This window comes from Podarcis pityusensis (assembly GCF_964106645.2).
Source record: "Podarcis pityusensis genome assembly, chromosome: 3".
In the NCBI taxonomy this organism is placed as follows: domain Eukaryota; kingdom Metazoa; phylum Chordata; class Lepidosauria; order Squamata; family Lacertidae; genus Podarcis; species Podarcis pityusensis.
The window spans coordinates 55,760,524-55,785,291 of record NC_138026.1 but is presented as its reverse complement, the minus strand read 5'-3'; the positions used below and the strand labels follow the sequence as shown (position 1 = coordinate 55,785,291).

Below are 24,768 nucleotides of genomic sequence, written 5' to 3'. Positions count from 1 at the left end.
TTTCTTGATCTCATCCTTTAGTTTTCTTCATCTTCTAAACACATGCTTATTCATCCTCTAGATGCTCCATGTTTTTCATGTGCCAGTCAACATGCATGTTCACATGCCCTCTATCTCCTGCTCTCTGCTTGCTCTGAATCCAGAATGTACATTGGCTGATTGCCAATGCATTTTTCATACAGAAGTCAGCAGAAGTTGACTTTTTGTGCCAAGTACATGAGTGTTGTGTTGCAGCTTGTGCTCATTCACTATCCATTTGTTAAACACCCCAAAGATGTTGAAAGGACTAAACTGGAAGACCGAGGGGACAAGAACAGTGATGGCAACAAATGTGGTTCAGAAGGCAGCAGCAAAATGTCTACAGGACAGGTGAATGGGGTCTTGGATGTCAGAAGGCAAAATCTGATGTCCTTTTCTAATTTGAATGGTTGATAGACATCAGTATGGGGCAGTTAGCATCCTGAATTGACAGAAAATAGGACTTCAAAGCAGCAAGCCAGCATAGAGATAAACCCTTGTTAATCTGTGGTTAAAACTACAAAAGGATCAAGCTAATTAGATTGCTAAAGATGTTATTTCCCACTCACTGAGCCCAACACTTTTGCAGTCAGAGGAGAGGAACAATGGTTAGCTAAAACTATTCTGATCACTGCTTGCCAAACTACTTCTATAATATAGACTTTTCTTTCTGCCTTTTCCTATATTCGTATATGCATTTGACATGAAGGAATCAAGACAGACATATTGCTGTCAGAATTAACCCCCAAATGCTCAAATATGAGCTTTAAAATTAAATAGTTTATGTTATATTGGTAGAGGAGCTGGTCAATGTAAGTTTATATTTCATCATTTGAAATCAAACTCTAATCTTCCAGGATTTTGTATCGAAAAACTGGAATAATCCAAGCAATGTTTGTGCTTTTGAGTTCCATTGATCTCAATGGGAGAGTTATTAATTAACTGATTGAATGACTGAATTTGCATGCTGCCCTATAGCCATAGATCTCAGGTGCTTTTAAGTAGTTGAAATTCTACTTCCGCATGGAGGAACTTTACTGCGGCTCAGTTCAGGCAACACAGTGAAACATAATTAATGGTTTACCATGAATGCACCAAGCTGGGGAGAAGCAAACCATGGATTGTATCTAATTCTGCCCATGTGTGAGCAGAACAAACTTCTTGTGCAACAGAAGTTCACCTGCCTCCCCTTCTGCCCCCTGCATCCACCACATGCCCTTAAAAGCTGTTCTGGAGGATTGGGTGGCACTCTGGAGAAGATCTGGTGGCACATGGGGTCTACAGGGGGAAGGAGAAGAATGTATGGTTTTGTTGCACAAGTGGAAGTTTGCCCATTCAATTTTGGAACCTACATTATGTTCATATTACAACTGAATCTGAGATCATGTTTGGTTTGAGTCCAACAAATCACGATCAGAAAGCTAAAAAACAACAACCCAAACATTGGCTATAGATAATTGTTTATTGGGAGTGAAACAAACCCTGGTTCAGATGTAAAGCTGAGTCAGGGATCATGGTTTGTTTTCTCCCAAGTGCAGGCCAGGAGAGCAGGATGGAAAGAATGCACGACAAGTCACAATTTATGTCTTACTGTGGAATGTGGATGAGATTAGTGCTGAACTTTGGCTGAACCATACTTTTTGTGTGATTATACATGAAACATAATAATTAAGCAAAAACTATAACTATATATCTAGTTTGCACACAAGCATTTTCTTGCTATTGTGGTTTAAGCCTGGACAATGCAGGAAGAATAGTCAGTCTGATTAAATACCTCAGTGTATATGTGGAAAACAATTTCATATTATAATCTGTAAAATCTGTGCCGTGGCTTGGGAATTCCAAATGGAGCAGTGCAAGGCTATGCTGATCTGCTAAACTTTTATAGAAACATATCTCCTCAATATTTTAAAATTGTAGTTGAACAGGTTATTGATTTTTCATCTTAGAGAATATAAAATAATTATTTGCCTATAGGTGATGTGTATCTTTCTATTATCAGAAAAGGTGATCAAGGAAATAAAATTCTAAACTGCTGTGAAACCAGCAGTGTAAAAAGAAAGCTGTGGATCCCCCCCTCTGGATTTCTTTGGTAGCTAATGAAAATTTAGCAATGAAATACTTCTTTAAAAATACATACTCTCTCACAATAATTTAATAAACTGTACTGTCATCTTATAGAGAATCAGGATGGTTGCCTTGGTGACTGAGATTATCATTGCTGCTGCTGGATTCTGTCAGTTTTCTAAACATGAATTCATAATATTTAGGATTTATTAACAATATGCCTCTCTGATGAAGATAAATTGCATCCTTTCAACTGGCCATGCAAGTCTTCTATGAGACTACAACTGCTTTGGCAACTCAGCAAAAAAGATATGATGTGATTAGCAGAAAATTAAAGCTATTTGTCATAGAGAATAAAGCAGATGCTGTTTAAAAAAGGCACTGAAAAGAAGCTGATGGGGGGGGAATGATTTCTCTCCCCCCCTTAAATGTTACAAGTTCTTTAGGGATGCTGTTTTTCGGCTATAAAACTGACCCCACTGAGTAGCTGTCAGGTTGTATCAGGAACCCAAATGTGGTAGTGGGTTTAAATCAATACCTCTCCCCAAGAACATCAGGACTCTTAGGAGTGGCAAAGGAATTTGTCTCTTCTCTGTGAACATGGCCCCATAAAACTCAATGGTAGTCGTTTGCAATGGAGTCTGTTCTACACGCATAGCCCTGGATGTAAAACCAACAGGGAGCTCAAAGGAGGCTGCACCTGAAAAATGTCTGGTGGGGAGCAAAGAGGAACTCACTGCTAAAGACTCGTGAGGCAAGAGATCTTGCTCAGTTGCACTAACACACAATTTCATCCTTGCACCATTTTGCAAATTTAAAGGAAGGAATGAAACAATAAATTCATTAATATATATATATATATTATTTGTTTACTGGGGGAGCGTGTAAGATGGGAGTGTGCAGAGGCGGGGCTAAGATGCTCCATCACCTGGAGCAGCGCACATGCTGTACACCCAGGGGCAGGGCTAGCTGTGCGTGTCCCAGGGGGTGTCCCCTCAGGATGACACCCGGAGCGAACCGCCCCCACTGCCCCCCCTTTCTCTGCTACTGGCATTGTGGTGTGTGGATGCGCCAGTCGGAGCATTGGATTGGCTCTGAGGAGCATCTGTGCATCTGCTACCTTTCTACTGCCTTTCCTTTCCCTGTCCTAGTAAGTGGCTTTGCCCCTTCCACTTCCTTGTTAGCTTGACCCTACAGAGTGAACTGTTGCCCCCCGCCCCCCTTGGAATAAATACTGGATTTTGAAAACAGCAACACTATCAAGAACACTGTTGTGTCTAGGCAATATATATTCTTTTTCAATATTTCAAAAGTTTCATTTCTAAGCTAGGTAACTTTGATGTGTTTTTGACATATTTTCTCCACTGCCTTCCTGCGACAATAGTATCTCTTTCAATAACTAAGTGATGTTTTGCTTCCAGAAATCCACATAGATAAGCCTGAAAAACCAGAGAAAACTGAAAAGAAGCCACCACCCAAAGGTAATAATTCGTATTTAAATTATTATGGGTATGTTTTCTTCCCTTTTTCTGTTTCTAGTGCATTTCCGAGTGCAATTAAAGGTGCTGGATATTACCAATAAAGTTCTAAACTGGGCTACCTGGAGGACCACCTCCTCTTCTGTGAATCTGCCCATCCTTTATGATAGACAGTTGCACCCTTTGTGTATGCAAGCCGAGTCAAGATTGGTTGCAACATGCAAATGGGCTTTTTTATGCTGGTGCTCTGTATGTGGCGTTCTCAATCTGTCCCCGTATTAGTTTGCTGGGACATCTTCCTGCTTAATTATGTTCTGCCAACAGTTGAAAGCATTGTTGAATTATCCTGCTGCTTCATGTAGTGGTTGTGTTTTTCTGTGGCCATTTTCACTATCTTCATGATTTGTATTTTAATGATTGGCTCATGGTTGCATTTATATTTGCAAACCTCTTTGAGCAGCATCTTTGTGGATGGAAAAAAGTAGGGTATACAAAATTAGAATGGTAATAATTTCAAATATTCAGTGCACTAGCTAACTGGCACTGTTGTTTTTCCAATGTACTTTTAAAATTGCTTTCCAGGAACTAACTGGTGTTTTGCTTCCAGAAATCCAACCAGACAAGCCTGTAAAGCATGAGAAAATTGAAAAGAAGCCTCCACCCAAAGGTATTTTATTCCAAGTGTGTTCTGTTTGTAAGAATGTGCAGAACTCCTCAGAAACACAAATATCTGCTCTGGGAGTGAAAAGCCTTACCCACCAATCAATAGGTTATCCAGTTCAGTGGGGGCTCAGCCAGATGAGCTGACCCTAATGGATATTAGACTGCACTCTAAGCCCATTCAGCTCAGTCATATGACTTGCTAACCTAGCATTAAGAGCCTGTTAGCTTCACTGGCTGGCCAGGAATCTGTGCTTCCATTTTTATGCTTGAAAAGCAAGTCTCTAGCCCCTGTAGAACCAGATATATGAGGCAAAATGCGTAGGTGCTAATCTTCATTGCAGACACTTGTGTTCATAAGGCATTGGAGAGCACTACAAAATATCTTGCCTCTTTCACTCTCCCGTGAAGACAGAAGCAGCTGCAGTGAGAACACAGAGTGACCTTTCGCTGTGTTGCTGAGCAGCCTTTCGGAGGCTGAACTAAAAACTTGCCATGGGCAAAAATAAATAAATATCAGGCTGGCTTAAAATCAGCCATGGTGCAAACCAAAATGGAAACATTTACTGTGATGCAGAGGACCAATTCCAAAAGCATTCATTTTGCACTTATACTGACCAGTAACATTTACACAGTTTGCCGTTAAAGATGTTTCAAAAAGAATTACGGAGCATCGAGGTCTCCTTGGTGCAACCAATTAGCTGGGTAAACAGAGGGGGATGTGGATAATTGCAGAATGTATTGGCATGATGAGCAAATCTCTTTTCCTGCCACCAAATATAGGTTAAGGGATTGTTCTAATTAGTTTGCCAGGCCTGCCTGGTTAGCCTTGGCAGCATCCTCACAGCACAATATGCTAATCTTGGATTGTAGGACAACAGTGACCACCACTTCCTCATAAGGACGCAGAAAGAGCCGTGTCTGAAGGCTATGCGCTTATCTGAGAATGGCAGGTGCTGCCAAAATAGGAGACTTAAAATTCTAGGGATGATTAAACATTTTGACATCGCTTGGATTCTGGAGCAAGGCTATGGAAGCACGCCGGGGCTTCAGCATGACTTTCAAAATAAAGGAAGTCAGTGGTTCTCCACCTTTCACCCACTACCACCCACTAGATTCAATGTCCCTGAAGCCACAAGTAACACAAATTAGGATGTTAAAGTAGCACTTCAGAGCCCAGAACAGGAAGTTGTTAAGGAGCGCTTGGAGTGGGAGAAGGAGTGCTATGGTGGTGGTTGTATTCAGGCTTGAAGGATGGAACCAGGAGAAGGGGTTCAAAAACGGTCATGGAGGAGAGTGTGTCATGCTGGGTTAGTGGTGGTGTAAATGCTCTTAGGTGATGGCTTGGAGATACGGCAGAGGATGTAAATGATGGATTGTGATGGGGTGAGTTTTGGAAGCTCCTGCAGGCAAAGGAAGAAAGCGTCTCAAAAAAAAAGAATCATCCTTTTTTGTTTAAGGACCTCTTTCTCCCTTTGTTGCCATTACAGTGCCCCCTCCATTGTTTTCTTTCTGGAAACTCCATGCACGTTCTTATTGTCTCATTATAAATTGATGGTGCATTGTTATTATTCTCTGATGAACTAAATCTAGGATCTGGGAGTTTATTCTCAGGGCAGGGTGAGAATAATGCAACAACTGTCCTCTGCTGTCTGCCAGAAGCTTTTGCAAGAAGGAAGAAAGGGCTGCCTAAATTCCCAAATTCATCAGACTCATCCCTCACCAGTCATTCTCTTGTGATAAGGAATATTGCTTAAGTTCATGGGAAAGTTATTTTTATCAGGAAAGTCTTGCTTTCCCCTACTGAGGGAGCATTTTCCCAAGCAGTTTCTGAAGATTTTTAAATGTCTTTAATGCAGAAACGGGGGACAGCAGCAATACCAGTGTAAGCTGGCAGCTGTCTGTGGGTGTTAATTCTGTGTGGCAGGCCATGAGCTAGCAGTGTTTGAAAATGCAGATTTCCCTGAAGAGATACACTTACTAAAGAAACCTTGTTGCTAATTCACCATCTTGAAGCTAAACTAATTTCTAATGACAACCACTACCACCAATGCAGAATAGGTTAGACTTATAAAACACACAAGGGCAACCTACTTCCTGTGGCCCTCGCAGACCTTTCTTTGGGCCTGGTTGTGGGTTGCCCAGCTGTCCCACAACATGCACCTCAAGATGGCAATCACATTCTCCTCAGCCAGCCAAACAACTGTCAGTGTTCAAACACCAACTAGAGAACTCTTCAGCTCCTCCCAACACCAATTGGCTGAGGAGGCACATGGTGGCATCATGAGGTGGAATTCACCTCACCATTCCTGTCAGTAGAAGCTCTGCACACAGATTTACACTTGTACAATAATGCTCCCCCCCCCTCTTACGCCCGTCACCCTTGAAATTGGCTTGGGTGAGAGTTAGGAGAAACCCTGGAAGAGCATGCATGGAAAGGAGAGGGGCAATTGTTTCACCGATGGAACAACTCAAAGAGCACGATTGTGATCTTCACCCTCTTTGTTAACACTGTGTGCCTTCTTCCATTCAACAGCTGATTGGGGAGCTGAATGAGAGGGAAGGCAAGTGAGGGAGTTGTTAATTAACTAATTAAATCTTTATACCACCCTTCATCTGTGGAACTCAGGGCAGTTCACAACATTAAATTACAATATAAATTACAATATTGTAGTTAGCAAGTTGTGTCTGTTTGCACGCCCATGAGAGTGTGTGTCTGTCCATCTCTTTGTGTGTGTGCTTGTGTGTGTGTAAGGCAGAGGGAGGGTGCAGGTGTTCATGTGCATTAGTGTCTGGAATAAAAATGCTTACGATTGTACTGCAAGTCACTATTCCTCAATGTCTTAGACATCACAGGACCTATAAGTGTGTGTTTTCAAGTTAGACACTATTCTTTGGTGTACCTCTCTAAGATATATGTATATACATGAATGTATATAATAAAATATATTATATGCATATTTCAGATACATGAATATATTGGTGTTATTATTTCTAGCAATTCCCAAAGAGAAACCTGAAAAGCCAGAGAAACCTGAGAGACCTGAGAAGCCAGAGAAAGCTAAGAAACCTGAAAAGGAAGAGAAAGTAGAAAAACCTGAAAAAAGAGAAATCTCTAAAGGTAAGTGGTTATTTGAGGGACATAGCTGAGGTGCACACGTACCTCTGTACTTCTGCACAGGAGAAATTATTATGAGTGAGCAAAATGGTCCCTCTTCAGATGACAATGGGTGTGGCTTCAAAATGTGGTAAGCCAGTCCTGCTGTGCTTGGTGGTCCTCCTGTTCATTTTGCTGGGTGGGGCCCTGGATGCCTGCGCCAGAGTCTTGCCCTGTGGGCACCAATGATGATAACGTGATGACCTTAACCACAGGAACACTGCTGCTATAAATAAAAGATTGCTATGACCCAAATTCCAACACAGTGAGCTGGTTCACACAACACAATAAGCCAAACTATGACTTTCTGCGAATGTGCAGGCTCTTGGAGAAGGGCTCACACTTGCTTTGCTCCTTCCTGGTTGAGCTAAGCTAAAGTTCACCTTAGCGTGTTATCTGAATCTAAGCATGTGGTTACACTCTCTCCTTGCTAATCACATACTGCACCCAAAATTCATTCCTGACTACAACTTGTGGTTAGCAAGGAAAGAGCTCAGTATGTCCACCGAATCTGTGCTTGTGGTTAGCAAGCTTAAGCATGAGCCTAGGTTTGGACAACACACTAGACCTAGCCTTGGCCTAGCTCAGCATTCCACAGGATTAAAAAAAGGCTGGAGAAAGCAGGTGTGAGCTCCCTTCTGGGCACCCACATGTGTGTGCCCCTCTGGCATGGCCTGGTCTGGTTTATCATGTCTTGTAATTAAGGCCAATGAGAAAGTGTTTTAGTCTTTCTCGGCCGATGTGCCAGAGAGTGCAGTTCTTCACTGTGCCAGTGGCACCAATGAGATTCCTCTGTGAAAGCAACATTATTGTGTACTTTCATTTGACTCAGCAGAGAGGAAGCAATATCTGGTTTTAATTTCCAGTCAAGTGAAGTGCTTAAGAAGCGGGTGTAAAAACAATAACCAGAATAAAATTGGAGGGTAATTAGCTGCCTCCACAAACATCCGTCATTTGCTTGGTTTGAACAAGCGCTCACATTCCTGCATGCTCTGCAACAATCATACTGTTAATCAAGGCCAGAGACGGAGTCGGCCCTCCTCTCTTGCTTTTGCTTTGATGTGAAAATAACACACACACCCCCGAGCTAGCCTTTTTTAATGTGGTATAGTTGGACAAAGCAGTTTCGTATCAACTTGCTATTCTCTTAAAGTCCTAGACCCCAGCAAAGCCGCTCACTGATAATAGTTTTCATTGAAAATGGCATGCTATTTTTCACCACCATAATGCCGCAGTGTACAGGATCATTCATTAATGAAAACACTTATTGACATTTTGAACTGCTTCCCTGAATCAGGATCTGACTGAAATTGATTTAAGTCATTTGAGACTATGTCTACTACTGTGCCGCTCCCCCCCCCCCCGCCCTCATTCCACTTGCTTTTCAAGCATCTACCCTAGGCTTCCAGCGCTCCACAGCAAGCAGGCGAAATAAACCTCTTATTCTGAAGGAGTGAGTAGGGAGGGATATATAAATAAGCAAAATATAGATTTTTACCTAAAGCTCCATCTCTTGCAATTATCGGCTGCAGACCTTGATACCTAAATCCTAGTGATGTCAGTGTGGTCAGCCCCATTCTAATCCACAAAAGTTGCTGGCCAACAAACCCTTTTTGTTTTCCTGCTTAGACAATTGAAAATGAAAATGGGAACAACTCTTGGGGTAAAGTGTGAGACTGTCGATCTCAGGGTTGTGGGTTTGAGCCCCACATTGGGTAAAAGATTCCTGCATTGCTAGGGGTTGGACTAGATGACCCTCATGGTCTTTTCCAACACTACAAGTCTATGATTCTTTTCAAGCTTATAAAATCTTCCCTGACTAATCATTTGGACTAGATCTTTCCTTGCTAAAGGTAGCCAGACTGGGAAATACATAAATGTCCATTTCCCCTGAAAGCACTGGACCAGGGTTTAGGACATTTCTGCCATTTTTAGAGATGATTTGTTATTGTTACTGCATAGTAGCAAAAGCTGAAATGACATTCTTATCCAAGAGGTTCGGGGCCGAAATAGACATGATGCTAAATGTGCAAATGAATTTGATGTGTTTTTTTATTTCAAGACAACAACTGTGGTGGTGGGTTGCAGGGCCATGAACATGGGACACGGGGAAGCGGGTAATCTTCCACCCACAATATGGTCCTGATGAAAATGCCTCCCCTGAAGGACATAGGGACATAAGAAGAGCCAAAGGCCCACTTAGTCCAGCATCCTCTTCTCACAGTGGTCAACCTGATGCCTACAGGGAGCCATATGCAGAACCTGAGAGCAGCACTCTCTCCTGATAATCCTGGGAGCGACGTTTATGTTGGCACTCATGGGAGTTTTCCTCCTGTGCTTAAATAGTGATGTGTGGGTGTGTGGTGTGTTGTATTCCTCAAGACCATGACGCTACATCTGTTTTGGCCCTCAGCCAGTTTTTCTTGGCACTCTTAGCACCCACACCTGCCAGTTTTATATTATGGGGTTTATATGTGTGTGTTTTAGTAGCTTAGGAATGTGTGTGTGTGTGTGTGTGTGTGTGTGGATATACTTTAAAAATTAAAACTAGCTGTCAGTAGTTAATTTTGTCAGGAAAATAGATACTGGAAGCCAGTGCGTTGTGAAAAAATGGCAATGATAATTAGCTTTTCCCATATTAAGCAAACAAACAGCAGGTCAACCCAGTAATAGATAGGAGATAGGAACAAATTCCCCTATGCTTTGCTGCTGTGCCGTAGCCATTCATTTAAATGGGATTCCCTCAGCAAGCATGCCACAGTTTCATTGAAATAAAGGGAAGGTAAAAGGCAGCAGTTCCGGGGGGTGGGGGTGGGGGTGGGATGCTATCTGTCCTCAGCTTAGTCTGAAAGCCCCATTGTGCTATGGTACCATTTGACCAAGATGCCGTTTTTATATCTTGTACCTAAATATGCTTGTCCTTTTGTAGCGATACACAAAGAAAAGCCCGAAAGACATGAAAAGCCCGAAAAGAAAGAAAAGCCTGACAGGAGCGGCAAACCTGAACGACCTGAAAAAGTGGGGAAAGCCAAAGGTAATCGCTGCTTTTCATGAATTCTATAAAGAGCAACTCAAGAGTTCTGACTCATATAATAAACCACCAGGGATATGGAGAGATGATGCCCTACTTTGAGAGGAAGCTCTACGTTTGCTGGGGGGGTGGGGACCAGTTATGATCCACCAGCCACTAAAGGGCCTGTCTCTTGAAATGGTAGGCAAACCTATCATGTTGTCCCCTGGGAAGATAAATACTGTTGTGAGTTTGGAGGGTCAGAGAGTTAGGCTGTATGTCTGCCTGAGACCCACCTAATTCCTGGATCCAGCAAAGATTCAATTCTTGGAATAGCCAGGCCATACATAGGGGTAGTAGTCCCCTATGTAGGGCTCATTAGGGTAGCAACAGAAGTGGCTTTGTGCCAGAGGGCAAATGGGTAGATCCCCCCCCTCACCTGGCTGTTGGTGAGAAGGAAAAAGGCATGCGTGTGAACTAAAAGCTACAAACAGGCTTCAGGCAGAAGCCAGTGAGTGAGAGCCATGCCTGGTTTCTGCTGGAATCCAAGGCTATGACTATGGGAGAAGCAAGACCTTCTAGTGTGTTAATGCTGCGAGCCCCTCCATAGTAGGCTCAGGTTGTATATCTGTGTAAAAAAATACATATCCTGACGACACCACAGTCTTTGCTGTCCCTCATTCTGAGGAAACCAGACCTTGGGTAAGTGCCTGGGATCCCTGGAAATTCACACTGTTGGGAGATTGGGGAGAAGTGAAACAATGCCATTGTGTGACGCTCTAGCCAGGGCAAAACTCAAGACATTTTGCTGCCTGGGGAAAAGCGTAAGCTGGTGCCTCTTCCCATTCCACGAACTATATTTATTTTTACATTTACATCTTACCTTTCCTCAAAGGAGCTCAATGTGGCATGCATGCTTCTTCCCCTTCCCAATTTTATCCTCACAATTATCCGGTGAGGTAGGTTAAACTGAGAGATAGTGACTGGCCCAAGGTCACCCCGTGAGCTTCTTGCCTGAACGAGGATTTGAACCCTGGTCTCTCAGATCCTAGTCCAACATTCTAATCAATAAAAATAATAACAATAACAATAATTTTATCATTTGTACCCCACCCATCTGACTGGACTGCTAACTGACACCTACTGAATGATCTATGATTTCCACCTCTTTAGCTTTATGCAAACTTCCTATCCTCCTACGACCTCCCGACCCTGTATACTTCAGGGATCAGCAAACTTTTTCAGCAGGGGGCTGGTCCACTGTCCCTCAGACCTTGTGGGAGGCTGGACTATATTTTTTTGGGGGGGATGAACGAATTCCTATGCCCCATAAATAACCCAGAGATGCATTTTAAATAAAAGGACACATTCTACTCGTGTAAAAACATGCTGATTCCCGGACCGTCCACAGGCTGGATTTAGAAGGTGATTGGGCCGGATCCAGCCCCCCGGCCTTAGTTTGCCTACCCATGCTCCAGAGTGTGCTACAAGGCTGCTGAACAGGGACACTCCTCCTATCAGCTGGGAACAGGATTTGCTGTAGCTGTAAATCTCATTTGTATGAATGACTGTTGATGGTGGCAAACCTTCTCAGATGCCTCCCTATTCGATATGGGGATCAAGCCACAATGCTGCTTTTTGTAGGAAGCTAGCACTTTCAGCTGCAAGAGAGTAGAGACTTTTTTGCAGTTGTTTTCAGATTTAAAAATTCATATGTGCAAAGCCTAAAACTTTATCTGATTAGTTTCAAGCTTTCAAAATTATGGGAAGGCCAGTGAGGTGAAAACATATATATGAAACACTGGTTTTAATTAAATAAGATAATGAGCCAGCCTGGTTGCAACAGTGGCAGTAGATGGGGAGGAGGGATATGCTAATTAATTTAGTGATTGCCGGATTGTTTATAGATAAGCGTTATGTAAAATGTTAACTGCCTTATTCTTTAGGGACTTGAGTAACAAATTACAAGTTTTCAATGCATGTGCACACTGTCAATCATTTTTAGGTGCATGGCTTCACGGGCATACCTCACATTGGCTCAGAAAAGTAAAAGCACTTTTATCTACATATAGCTAGAATTGTATCTTATTGACCAAAGGCACGATGCACCAAGAGTGCTTCCTGCACAAGTGCCATTCATTGGAATGAATGGGAACTATGGCCGAGAACGAACTGAGCTGATTCCTCAGCTTCAGATCTCCATCTGGAAAATGGAAATGACGATGAAGTTGTTCCCATGAGTATTTTCAAGATTCATGGGATAGGGAAATGATACCTGTTCTAAGATTCAGGTGGGGTAACTTGTCCAATGTTATGTTAACTGATTCTACAGAAATCATTGGGTACCTGTTATATGACTATTCCATGAAATTGTCATGAAAACACAGTGTTCTCCCAGGCACAGAATCCACTTGTGCTCTACTTCCAAGGTTGATGGATGATAATTAAAGAAAAACTAATTACATTGTATTTGCCTGAAAAGGAAATGACTTGCTTAAGGCAAGTGGACATGTGGTATTTGCAGGAGCACTTACGGTCATTTTTCATTTTAGCTTATCGAATTTAAACTTTCCTTCCAGCATAATCATGTTTCAGTATTTGCAGTGGGCAGTTGGGGTTAAAGTTCATACCCTGCAGGGAATGAGATTATCGATTGACAAAACAGCTATTGTCTGAAATAACTTCAATGGATAAACCAGGGTTTAAAAGGATTTCCAGTTCTCATTATCAGCGTCTGTGTGGCACAGGCATATGTGATAATCCATATTTATGTTGTGTTGAGCTTTAATTTCTGGTTGTTTCAAATAACCCTCTCTGCTGTAAAGAAGTTCAGACGTATGACTGCAGTCAAACAGAGGTGTAAAGATGAGCTGTAGCTGAGCCTATATACTTAGTTTAAATTCTGAAATCTCTCTCCTTGGAGAGATTTCGGGTTAGATTGCAATCACTGAATCCACACCCCCAATGCCCTCCTGAGCAGCTGATTGGTGGGATTTGGTTGGTTTGTTTGCTTTTAAAAGTATGTGAATGCATCTCTGACTGTTTGCCATTGCATAGAGTGTATAACATAGACCATCCTACACATGTGGATTTTCATAGGTGATATGTAAAATGTAAATAGGATTGTACCCAATTAAATTGGAGTAGACCCACTGAAACAAATGGATTTCAGCTGCTGTTTTTTGTATAAGTGCTGTATCGTGTCTGTTCCTTTTTAGAACCCCCCAAAGAGAAACCTGCAAAGGAAGAAAAGCCTAAAAAGAAAGCACCGCCTTCCCCAAAAGGTAATGCTCATTATATTTCATGGAGAAGTGGCTCTACCATGAGGCACAGTGAAAATGGCCTACACCAGGCCGCAAATTTTGGGTATCATTAACTGTGGCAGAATGGAAGGCAAGGAGGCTTGGTCCGTGGTGCCCAATTCATGAGCAGCTTCCAATTCATGTGCAACTTCCCAGTAGTTGTTCACCAGTGGCTACCATTTTGTATTTTCTGCCCATCATGAATTTAACACTTTTGGTTTGGTGTACTTAGTGTTGTGTTTTGATGAAGAACTATTAATCCCTTCATTACTCACATTTCTCTATTATGATCAAATGTCCTGGGGGCACCTTAAAGCGTAACAAATTTGTTTTGCAATAACCTTCCCTGGGCTTGTGTTCATTTTAGAGCAGCTGCATGACATTTGTCCATAGCTCACCGGCAGCCACCCACACACCCAGTACTAATACATAGCATATCCATTTCATGAAGTGCTTCTTCTTAGGAAACACAGGGAATATCCAGAGTTTTCTGGTAATATCCTGTGGGTATTGTATAAGAGGCGGTTGTTGTCCTTTCCCTTACCTTACCCCTCCAAAATTCATTCCAGGGATGTGTTTCTAACAAAGCTTTTCTACCTGTGTATCAGTTTTCTATTTAGTGAGGATCAGGATTTTTTTTCGGGTTGTTTACCATCTCTTTGTTTGTGACTTTCATAGCATCTAAAAATAGGCGTTCATTTTCCCTCTTTTATTTACTGCACCAACTTTTTCATTCCAGCAGATTATGTGTGTTTCTGTCACTGACAGTTTCACTTCTTTCTACAGCAAGGCGAGGAAAGATGCCTGGATAAGATGCTTCTATCTCAAAATTACCACACACATTCTAGGGTAGTGGGCTGTGAGGAGGAGGACAACTTCTATTCTTCATTTTTCTGTTCTATTTTTAAATTTGCTTTGAAAGAAGAAAAGCTTTAGGTTTTCTCATCAATCTTATTTCCCCCCAGCCTTTATATATATGATTGGTAAAGTTTGTGATGGACAAAACCCCCTTACAAATGGGATAAAATTATTTATTTAAGTTTGCAGCCCCTTTTCATAATTTCCTGGGAATAAGGGTGGGGGAGTTCACATTTTAATGAGAACCTACCTAATTTGCACTTCCCAAAACAATACACAAACTGAAACACAGCTGTCCTTCAAAACTTGTGCTTGCAATCTAGATCTCTTGTAGAAAAATGGATATATTAAAAGAAAATGCACATCAAAATGCACATGTGAGTGAAAATTGCATATAAAATTAGAAGAATCATGCACCTAAATGCTGATGAATGCTGATGATTTTCCATTCTGATGAATTTACTTGGGACTTTTCACAGGTGTGTTTTTGTAGCAGGGAATCATAAACCTTTGTGGAAATTTAAGGGAATTTAAGATGGGTGTGTGAGAGAGAAACTGTCCATCTCTACCTGGGAATTGTTCCAACTGAGCAGTGAGACTTAATCTGAGTAGACGTGTCTAGAATTATGTTCTGGAGAATCAGTCCTGGAGGATGCAAAAGCATGCAACAAAGTACCCCTTTCCAAGAAGGGCCTGCAAAACTTACCGCTGGCCATCAGAGCAACCAGCTTTTCCAGGAGTAGAGATTGACCCAAGAGAACACCTAGATTCTAAATAAGTTCTGATGGTGATGCTTCCATTTCATCCAGAACATGCATGCTAACTCCCTCCAAGGCCTATGCATTCTCCACTGGCATTACTTCTCCTTTCTCTAAATTCAGCTCTAGGTTATTCTCCCTCACACCCTTGCATAGCTGTCAATGTTTTCCCTTTTTTAAGGGAAATTCCCTTATTCCAAATAGGATTCATTGCAAGAAAAAGGGAAAGTTGACAGCTATGCACCCTTGACCACCATTTCCACACACAGGTATTAGGATAGAGGCAAAAGCTCCAACATCCTTAGTTAATTAGATATGGTGATACCTAGCCTCCTTCAAAGCTCCACCACCCTCTAGTGATGGGTGAATTCCCCTCAGCTTTTCATAAATGGGTCACCAATTTGAGAATATTTGAAAAATAGAATATTATCGACTCATGATGTCTCCTGCACTTTATGACATGGTTTTACATTTTATTACATTTTTGTTCAAGTTTTGGGTGCAAAATGCTTCTCAAAGAGGGATAAGCAAATATCTCAAAGGGAGATTTTTAAGGCTTTTGGTGACTATTGGCGAAGCCCAGAAAACTCCAGAGCCTTAGAGGATAGGAAGAAACGGTGGACTCGGTGAGCTTATTTGACCTAGCTCTGAGAAACTCTTCAGCCAAATCATTGCATTTATTTTCCAAAGTCTTTTCTCTTAATTCTCTCTTGCTCTCTAGCCTACATTTCCTTGACCTTTTCAGATAATGGTGGGGCCCAAGCTATCTTCTTAGAGACCTCGGTGTTAAATGGAATTTAAATGTATGTTCCGTTTCTGATGAAGTGTATGAGAAAACAACTTGCCTTTGCTCATGCAATAGAACTCCATGTCATCTGTAATTTGCACTGGTGCTATGCTGAAAATTTCTCCCCACTATTTTTTGACCATTCTCCAGCAATTCATTGGGGGAAAATGCAATCAAAATTTATTAAAGGGGACAGGAAAATTTCAGATGAATTCTCATGGGTGGGATGCATGTTTGTTTGTGCGTGTTTTCACTTACCTTAGTTGCAGAGTGGCCAAAAGTTGTTGGTTTTTAGTGCCCTTTGTCCAGTTCTACAAATCATCTCTGGCGGTCTCCACTGTTCAGCCTTCCTGAGTGTCCCCATTTCCTGAAAAATCCTGTGACATCCTGGGCTTTCCTTTATGCACAGGAAGGTGGATAGGGTGCCAGCTGTGTGTCTAATATTTTTTTTTAAAATTGCAGTCTTCTTTACTTTTAAATAAATCAGTGCAGAAAGATATTTTTTTAAGATGAAATCAGCAAGTACACTGATCTCAGGCACTCAGAAGCCATATTCCCAGCTTCCTATGCTTTGATTAAAGCTTGAAGAAGAATTTTTCCCTATGTGGCTTCTTCAGACCAGGAGGAAAAACACACACCACCCACAGCCGCCTTACAATGATGAGGTGAGCTCACATGCCCCCAAATTGTAAACTGCCCTAAGAAAGAGGCAGGAAAAATGGAAACTCCTTTTGCACAGGAAAAAGGGTTTTGAGAAATTGGAGGAAAGGTTTCAGCACAGCACTAATTTGCATTTGCCATGTGCTCTGAGCTACTGTTGAATATAATGCAATGTGAAAACATGATAATAATGTAGTTGAAACCCCATAAGAAAAATAAATATGTCCTGTGTAATGCTCCTGGTATTGCTAGTGGAAATAGGATTTTTAAAAAGCTATTGTTATTGCAAAAGTTATGCCACAGTCATTTAAATCTGATTCCTATAAAATATAGCTTAATTTTAACAGCACAGTTTTGAAAAATGATAAGACATCACTTTTGCATTTAAAAGGAAACTAATTGTGAACTGATTCATTGTCAGTTCTATAAGTGAACTGTACATGTCTGCGTGCACCAAAATCCCTGAAGTTTAGATAGAATTAGCTTTCAAAAAACAAACAAAAAAACAAATAAACAAGAAATCAATATATCTATAGACATGGGTCTCCCAGTCTGTGTCGATTACTTTTTCCCTTTTAAAAGTAAGTTAATATGCTTGTCTTTATAGCAATGGGGGGGGGGGGGATGGTTTAAAAAATAATAATTCAGTAACAGAATAGGTGGAATCTGAAAAAGAAAAAAGGAGGGGAAGTTGTTCTGAAAGATATTTCCTTTCTTTATTCTTCAATATGTCCAGGAGTTTGTTGAGAATAATTAAAATTCTTTGGGGACTATTTTTCTTTTCTTTTAATACAAATGACAACATGCAATTCATAAAATCAACGGTAAACTATAATCTGGACAGTAATAGCTACTAAAAATACATTTCCTGCAGGCATAAAAAAATTATATTGACTTTTTACATATATATGTATATATGTAATCTACAGACAAGAAGAGCATAAAGGTTGAAGACAAGGCTAAGAAGGATGTGAAGGAAAGAAAACCAGAACCCAAGGCACCGGAAAAAGTGAAGCATAAGGAAACCAAAGCAGAGGTAGTTGCGCCTGCCAAAGTCAAAGCAAAGGAAGAGACAGCACTGGTGGTTACAGAAAAGTCTGAGAAGAAAGGTAAACAATGCTAGCAGACAGCAGCAGAGGACCTCTGAAGTGCATGGGTAAAGAAATTCAGACAGTGAATTAAAAGTAGTCCAGATACATACACGTACTCCTAAAAAAAAGAGTTACCCCTAACACATGAGAATGAAAATAATGTTAAGAATGCATTGGATTCTAGCACATTTAAAATGAAAATGAAACCAAAATGCCTGGGAAGGCTAATGTGTTGCTCCACTGACTAATGATTCTTTCTGCAATCCACATGTTTCTTTAAGGAACACATCTTCCATTCCTAAGGGTTTCCCAATATAAGACCGAAGAGGTGAAAGGCTTTAGTCTTAGCTGAAAGAAGGAGCTATGTCATCAGTCCATTTACCGGTATATAGTATTCCACTCTCTTAAGATCTGTGGGTTTCCTTCCTCCTCCTGAACTGTTTTGCCAGCATGAGTGGCAGACATCTCCTCGACTCCCCTATGAGGAAAGGTTATGGCATTTGGAGCTTTTTAGTTTAGAGAAAAGGCGAATAAGTGGGGACATGACAGAGGTCAACAAAACTGATGTAGAGAAAGTTGGGTAAGAAGTTTTTCTCTATCTCTCCTAATACTAGAAGTCAGGGACATCCAAGGAAGCTGAATATTGGAAGATTCAGGATGGGATAAAATAGAGTTGAACTATGAAATTTGCTCCCACAAGAGGTAGTGATCTCCACTAACTTGGATGGCTTAAAAAGAGGATTAGACAAATTCATGGAGCATGTGGCTATCAGTGACTGCTAGTCCCAGTGGCTATGTTCTAGCTCTGCTGTTAGAGGCAGTGCATGCCTCGGAATGCCAGACAGTGGGAAGCTCAAATGGGGAGAGTTCTGTTTCACTCAAGGATTCTGCTTGCATATTTCCCCATGGGTGTCTGATGTGTGGGAGAACAGAATGCTAAACTAGATGGGCCATTGGCCTGAACCAGCAAGGCTCTTCTCATGTTGCTGTGTAGGTGCTAACCGTACAGTAATCAGGAGAGTTGGAATTAGAAACCTTTCAGCAGAGAGAGGGCCTCCCTCATAAACCAGAACGAAAGGGGAACAGAACAAGGCTGTTCTAGGTCCCTTTGCGACACCACCAGTTAGGAAGCCAGCCTCCTTTACTTTTGGTCTAATATGAAACAAGTTTAAAAATGTGTCTCTGGTGAGTGGGCATTCCCTGAGTTTAAGAGGGCTAAAATGCTAAAATCAGCATCAAAGACAAGGGTCCCTGCTCTAGCCATTCTCCCCTCTTGTACAGAATGTTTTGCTGTTTGAATGATTGCCGGATGCAGTATACTAGCTTCCCTACAGCTTCCATTTTCTGCCTTGCTCTTCTGTACACTGTGACTTCTCTCTCAGGTTAGCCTCTCTTGCCAGCTGCAGCCACATGCAACTTCACTGGCCAGTTCCAGCCAGACCACCCATTCCATTCCTTAACTCCTGTTCAGGATGCCAGCCAGCCAGCCATGCCCTTTCAAGATTCTCCATTCCATTCCCTCTTCCCACCAGTTTTGGTGTCATCCCACTGAGAACGTTCAATCCTCATTAAGCAGTTTTTGGTGCGGCTACTTCGTGTTTTCCTAAATATATTTTGTGCTTCTGCAGACTTTAGGATCTCCTCAAATTTTCAATCCTTCCTCTGATGCATGGATATTACTGTTTTGGCTGCATAGGGATTCACACTAAAAGAATGAGGTGCTATTAATATATTGGATTAATATATGTTTCAAAGCATTGAAAATTCCCCACTAGGCTTCTGTCTGTGCTTTTTGTGTCTTTCTCAAGCATCTGTCTTTAGTGAACGTCTTTTATATGTGCAGCTAGGCATCCTGGCCTCTGTGATTTGTAAGCTGTTGCAGTTTCCATGTCATTGAAGAACTGAAAAATAATTGCTCAAAAATAACAGCAAAGCATGGCGTGTAGGCTCCTGCAATCTTGAATTGTCCTTTCCTTAGAAATTTATCAGCATGACTAGTTGTGAAAAGATAACAGGTATACATGAGAATAAAATTTGCACAGCACTTATAAAAATTGCCCTGTTTACCATAGTGTAGAGCACAAAACAAATACCAGCAGGTTTCAGGTTTGGGCATTTGTTAGACCAAAACCCTTAGCTTTTCAGTTGCAAATTTCTTCCTAGGATTTAATTGAATCACGGATATTTACTTCCATAAGATGCATTTGCTTAATATGAATCTTTAGCTGTGGCACATGAGGCAAACATTGCAAAATGTTGTTTTATTTGAACTATTTTGCACTATTGTAGAAAGTATATTAAACAGGGAGAACATGGTCACATTCTTACTGCCTCTCCATAGCCCATCCCACCCCCAGCCAGAACTATACTAGTATGCCTGTCTTTTTCTTAGATACTTCATATAGAAATGTGGAGGCACAAGTCCAGTGCTCATACCAAAAAGGGTTGTGGGCTCTGAGCTTGAGTAATTTGTACTGGTTTGAGGGATGGTTAAATGGGGCTATGAATATGACAGGTCATCTGAGCCTAATGCTCTCTGTCATGGCTTAATGTGCCTTCAGAGGTGTAGGACACCAAGGCTCAGTTAACTTGAAGACTAGATGATTGCAATGTGCTCTGTGTGAGGCTCCAGCCAGTGCAAAATGCTGTGGCTCAGATGCACAGTCTTCGCCCACCAGATGCCATGCATTTAGTATTATGGGTCCAATTTTATGGAACTCGTTTCCACCTGAGGTCAAACAGGATCTCTCCCTGCTGAATTTGTGATGCCTACAGAATACTTCTTAAAAACAACAACAATCTAACAGGGATTTTAACTGAGGTTTGTTTTGTAGTTTTGTACAAGTATTGTATCCTTGTAAGTCACTTTATTGCAGTTAAGTGTTATTTAAAACTTATTTAAAACTTCTAGTATTGTTGTAAAGCTAAGGTGGATCCGGTATGGTTTCAAATTGGATAAGGGACCACGTGCTGAGATTTCCTGCATTTCAAGGCGTTTGACTGAACCTCAGGATCCTTTCCAACTCTACAAATCTGTTGTTATTTATAAAATTAATTAAATACTAGGGTGTCTGTTGACTCCTCTGGCATTCCTTCTGTGTTCATAAAATAATCCTTACTGATTGCGAATGTTGTGGTAGTTTTCCAAAACAGATTCCACATACAGATATAGTATCAATTCTGGACCCACTGTAAAGTGTATAAGATTTACTGCTATTCCTTACATCCTGTGGAAGAAGAGGAGGTACTACAAATTGGCGCTGGATATCTCAGTCAGGATGTGAGCAATCAGAAGTGCAGGGTGTAAATATTTTAAATAAAATAAATGTTGCAGATGCATTAGTGCATGCAAAATACGAACAGGCCTGCACCAGCCCTTTGCCACAATGTGTGCAACTTCTCTTTGGTTTATTTATTTATTATTATTTGAACATGCAGAGTCCCCCCCCCCCCATCTTCAAACAAATCAGTGATACTAAAGGCAGTGGTTTTACACATCCCTATTCCAGATTAGTATCACAGGAGGTGATCCACAAAGCTTTACTTATGCTGTCTGAAGCTCAATTCTATGTTGTGGGATTGGTGCAGAAGTAGTACTTAATGGAAATTCCTTCTGGAACTGTGATAGCTCAGAAAGATAAACTTGACCTAAATTCTTCAGTTAAGCATCAGAATTCTCCATCTCTTGAGTACAGTTGTTTACTTATTTTGTAGCACCTGCAGATTTTTTATTTTTTTAAAAAATACAGGGTTGGATGCAGGCATAACTAAATCTGCATCCAACCCATATTGTTTTATTGAATGAAAAATGAAAATGAATTAGAATCAGTAATATATCGTTTCTGTTACATGAATTTATCATGCGGTTAATTTTCTGTCATCTCTGAACGCTTAATTCTTAGTGGCTTGCATAACTTAGCTTAGAAAATATATAACTGGATCACAAATTCTGCCTAAGGGGAAGCTGCTAGCTCTAGCAGAGGAGGAAACTGAAACTATTCTGAAATGGTCAGATGCAAACCCTGCTGACAGTCAAATGGTTATTACTGATTCCAAAACTGTCACCTATCACTGCTAGATAAATGAATCAGACCATTGACAGGAGCGTTATGGTAGCACATGAAGCCTTGGGTCCACTGATGCGAGGGCAAAATTCATCTAAGACTTCAGGGCAGGCAGGCTGGCTGGCTAGCTTTCTGAACAAATACTTTCAGATTACTGCATCCTTTCCCACTCCCATCCCACCTCCCTGCTGTATCAGTAAGTTCTTCTCATTCTTTGATACATGCATACTCATTGATGAATCTGTGTGTGTTTTGTAGAATGAAAATGATGGTGTGCCTGATGTTCTGCATTGGCCTGCATATTTATTTACTTATTTAAAATATATACTGGAAATGGCCAGGTCTCTTCTTCAGCTCAGTGAAAATAACCCGGCGTATGAGTATCAGGCAACCATGGCATGTAACACACAATAATGTGACATTCTTAACACATCGTTCTGCATTGGAGCATGCATTTGTGTATATGAAGCTGTATGTAAAACATGAGAGGCACAGTCCACAGAATGTCATGGTCCAGTTTATAATGTGAGCAAATGCCAGCACAGGACTCTGTCTGGCTTTCTACATTGACTAGAGAGAGAGAAAGAACAATATTATATGTTTGCATAGCCAAAGTCATTAGTTAATGAAATAAAAAAAGTTGCTTACAGTAACATAAATCACAATGTAAGAAGTTTGAGGAACGATCCTTAACCCGTCCCATGGATATTTCAAAATAGGCCATTTTTATTTCCCTTAGAGCATGGGTAGTAGCCTTCCTCAGCCTAAGGGCCTCATTCCATACTGGGCAACCTTCAGAGGGCCACATGCCACTGGTGGGTGGGGCAACGGATGTGACTCTGTACCATAGATTATTGCCTAGCCACATAAAAAGTCAGAGGTTCCATACATACATCTCTCCAACCCGGCAAACAGAAGATGCATTGTGACAGTTCAGTGACCTGTGCTAGCCAGGCAGGAGAAATGGAGAAGGGTGTGCTGCAGGGGCAGTAAGGAGTGTGACCTGGTGAGAACCCCTAGAGCCAGATAAATAGTGAGCAGCATTTGTTCCCTGGGCCAGAAGTCCCCTGCCTTAATAGCCTGGCTGTGGTGGGGTCTTCCAAACTAGTAGCACCCTGAGTGTGCAAGAATATCTGCCTGTATTTGAGATTTGCCTCTGAAATCTAGTCCTGGCAGCTACATGATTAGATGCAATGAGCTATCAGGGGATCACTGTGCAGAGAGCCAGAAGGCATTTCCTATGGCAGCTCACTTTTTAAAAAAAAGAGGAACAGAAACATGAATTTCACCACCTGTTTGGTTATTGATTACTTTGAGCAGGAGATGAAAAACTGGCAAAGGTTTTGTTTTAGTGCTAAGCTCTCTCTTTAGTGCTTGATTTGAAAAAGACCTGTAAACTGTGTCTTATTACTCTTCCCCCCCTTTCTGTTCTGCTAGATCAATATGCATTCTGTCGTTATATGATTGACATGTTTTCGCACGGGGATTTGTATACAGGTACTTGAATTGAACTCTATCATTGCACTCTCTGTTTCGCGGAGAGCTTCTGCTTTGTTGTGCTCCTGGAATGTGTGTGCTTTTTTCATTTGTTAAAAGCGGAAATGAAGCCTGTGCAAAGAGAGTTTAAATAAAGCATATCAACTAATGGCTATATTATTAAAGCTTCTAATACTCTTTTCTATAATTGCATGCATTGAGATTAATGGTGATTTAAAAGGTGACGCCAGTGGAAACCTAAGAAAGAATTAAACCATTTGCCTTAACCATCAATTGGCGTGGAATTTATATCTTTTGCATGCATTTATGCCATAGAAAGGATGGGATTGATGTGTAAAGTTAAGAGGTGGTTTGGTTTAAATTTCTTTATGTCATCTTCAAAAGTGTAAAGAAAACGAGAAAGCCCACCACATTTAAGCTTACTCTTTTTGTTACATGCAGATGTTAAACGTTCATATGAAATGCATCTGTTAAAAATTTAGAATGGGATCTCCAGCACAATGAGTATATTCATCATATGTCACGCCAATGTTCACTGCTGTTAATTTATGATGGTTGCTGGTTAAGATGGTTTTGCATGCTGGAGCTGTCAGTGAACTTAAAGCCTTATGGTACCTGAGGGTATCAGTTCCATCAGGCATCAGCTTTGAACATGTGCATAGGGTATGTATCAATGAATGAACTGTATTCTGTGATGAGCTTACCACCAGAATGAATGGCGAAGAAAGAATCTGCCTTTTTGCCCATGTGAAATATAAATAATCTTTAGACAAAACACCCATTTATGAGATTCTGATGTTTGAGCCATGACCACTTATAAAGAAGGTATGCCCCTGCACTGAATATGTTCTAGGAAACTGTTCAATGAAAAAATTTGCAAGAAAATTATGGAAGAAACTTGAAAACAACTCTGATCCTCTATATAATAAATGTAGTGGTTAGATGTAAAACAGTTGCTATTCATGTTCCAGGAGCAGCATAGCTATTTGTCTCATTGATTTCAATTGCACTTTTGAATGTCTGTTCCACAGAAAGCTGGCCAAACTGAACAATCCTGTGCACGCTTGCTCAGAAGTAAGTCCCATTATGTTTCATGGGGCTGGCTCCCAGGTACATAGGATTGAAGCCAAAAATGTCAGTGCCAGATGTCTAAAGTGAGGCTCCTAAATCTTGGCAAAAATCAAGCGACTTGTTCCACCATATCAGGACCCAGATACTACCACTTCCACCATTATGGTAGATTCTTCCATTTATTTTTGCTAGCTTATTCTCACCAAGTTAACAGTAATGAATGCCTCCTAAATATATCCTTTTGTACTATGGGCATTCTTCATGCTGTGTAAAAACTGAACTTAAAGAAG

The 24,768-nt window shown here is 41.1% G+C and overlaps 1 protein-coding gene across 18 annotated transcripts in view; it reads left to right on the top strand.

Moving 5' to 3' along the window:
* TRDN (triadin) overlaps positions 1-24,768 on the top strand; it is a 165,248-nt gene that overhangs the window by 43,479 nt on the left and 97,001 nt on the right. For 17 of the 18 annotated variants that reach the window (XM_080999605.1, XM_080999610.1, XM_080999606.1 and 14 more), the window contains 7 exons: positions 3,507-3,566; positions 4,171-4,230; positions 7,222-7,344; positions 10,310-10,414; positions 13,609-13,674; positions 17,685-17,864; positions 23,348-23,407. In XM_080999605.1, coding sequence (XP_080855731.1) covers positions 3,507-3,566; positions 4,171-4,230; positions 7,222-7,344; positions 10,310-10,414; positions 13,609-13,674; positions 17,685-17,864; positions 23,348-23,407 — 654 coding nt within the window. The remainder of the gene's footprint in view (positions 1-3,506; positions 3,567-4,170; positions 4,231-7,221; positions 7,345-10,309; positions 10,415-13,608; positions 13,675-17,684; positions 17,865-23,347; positions 23,408-24,768) is intronic. The other variant, XM_080999612.1, reaches the window with a different exon arrangement.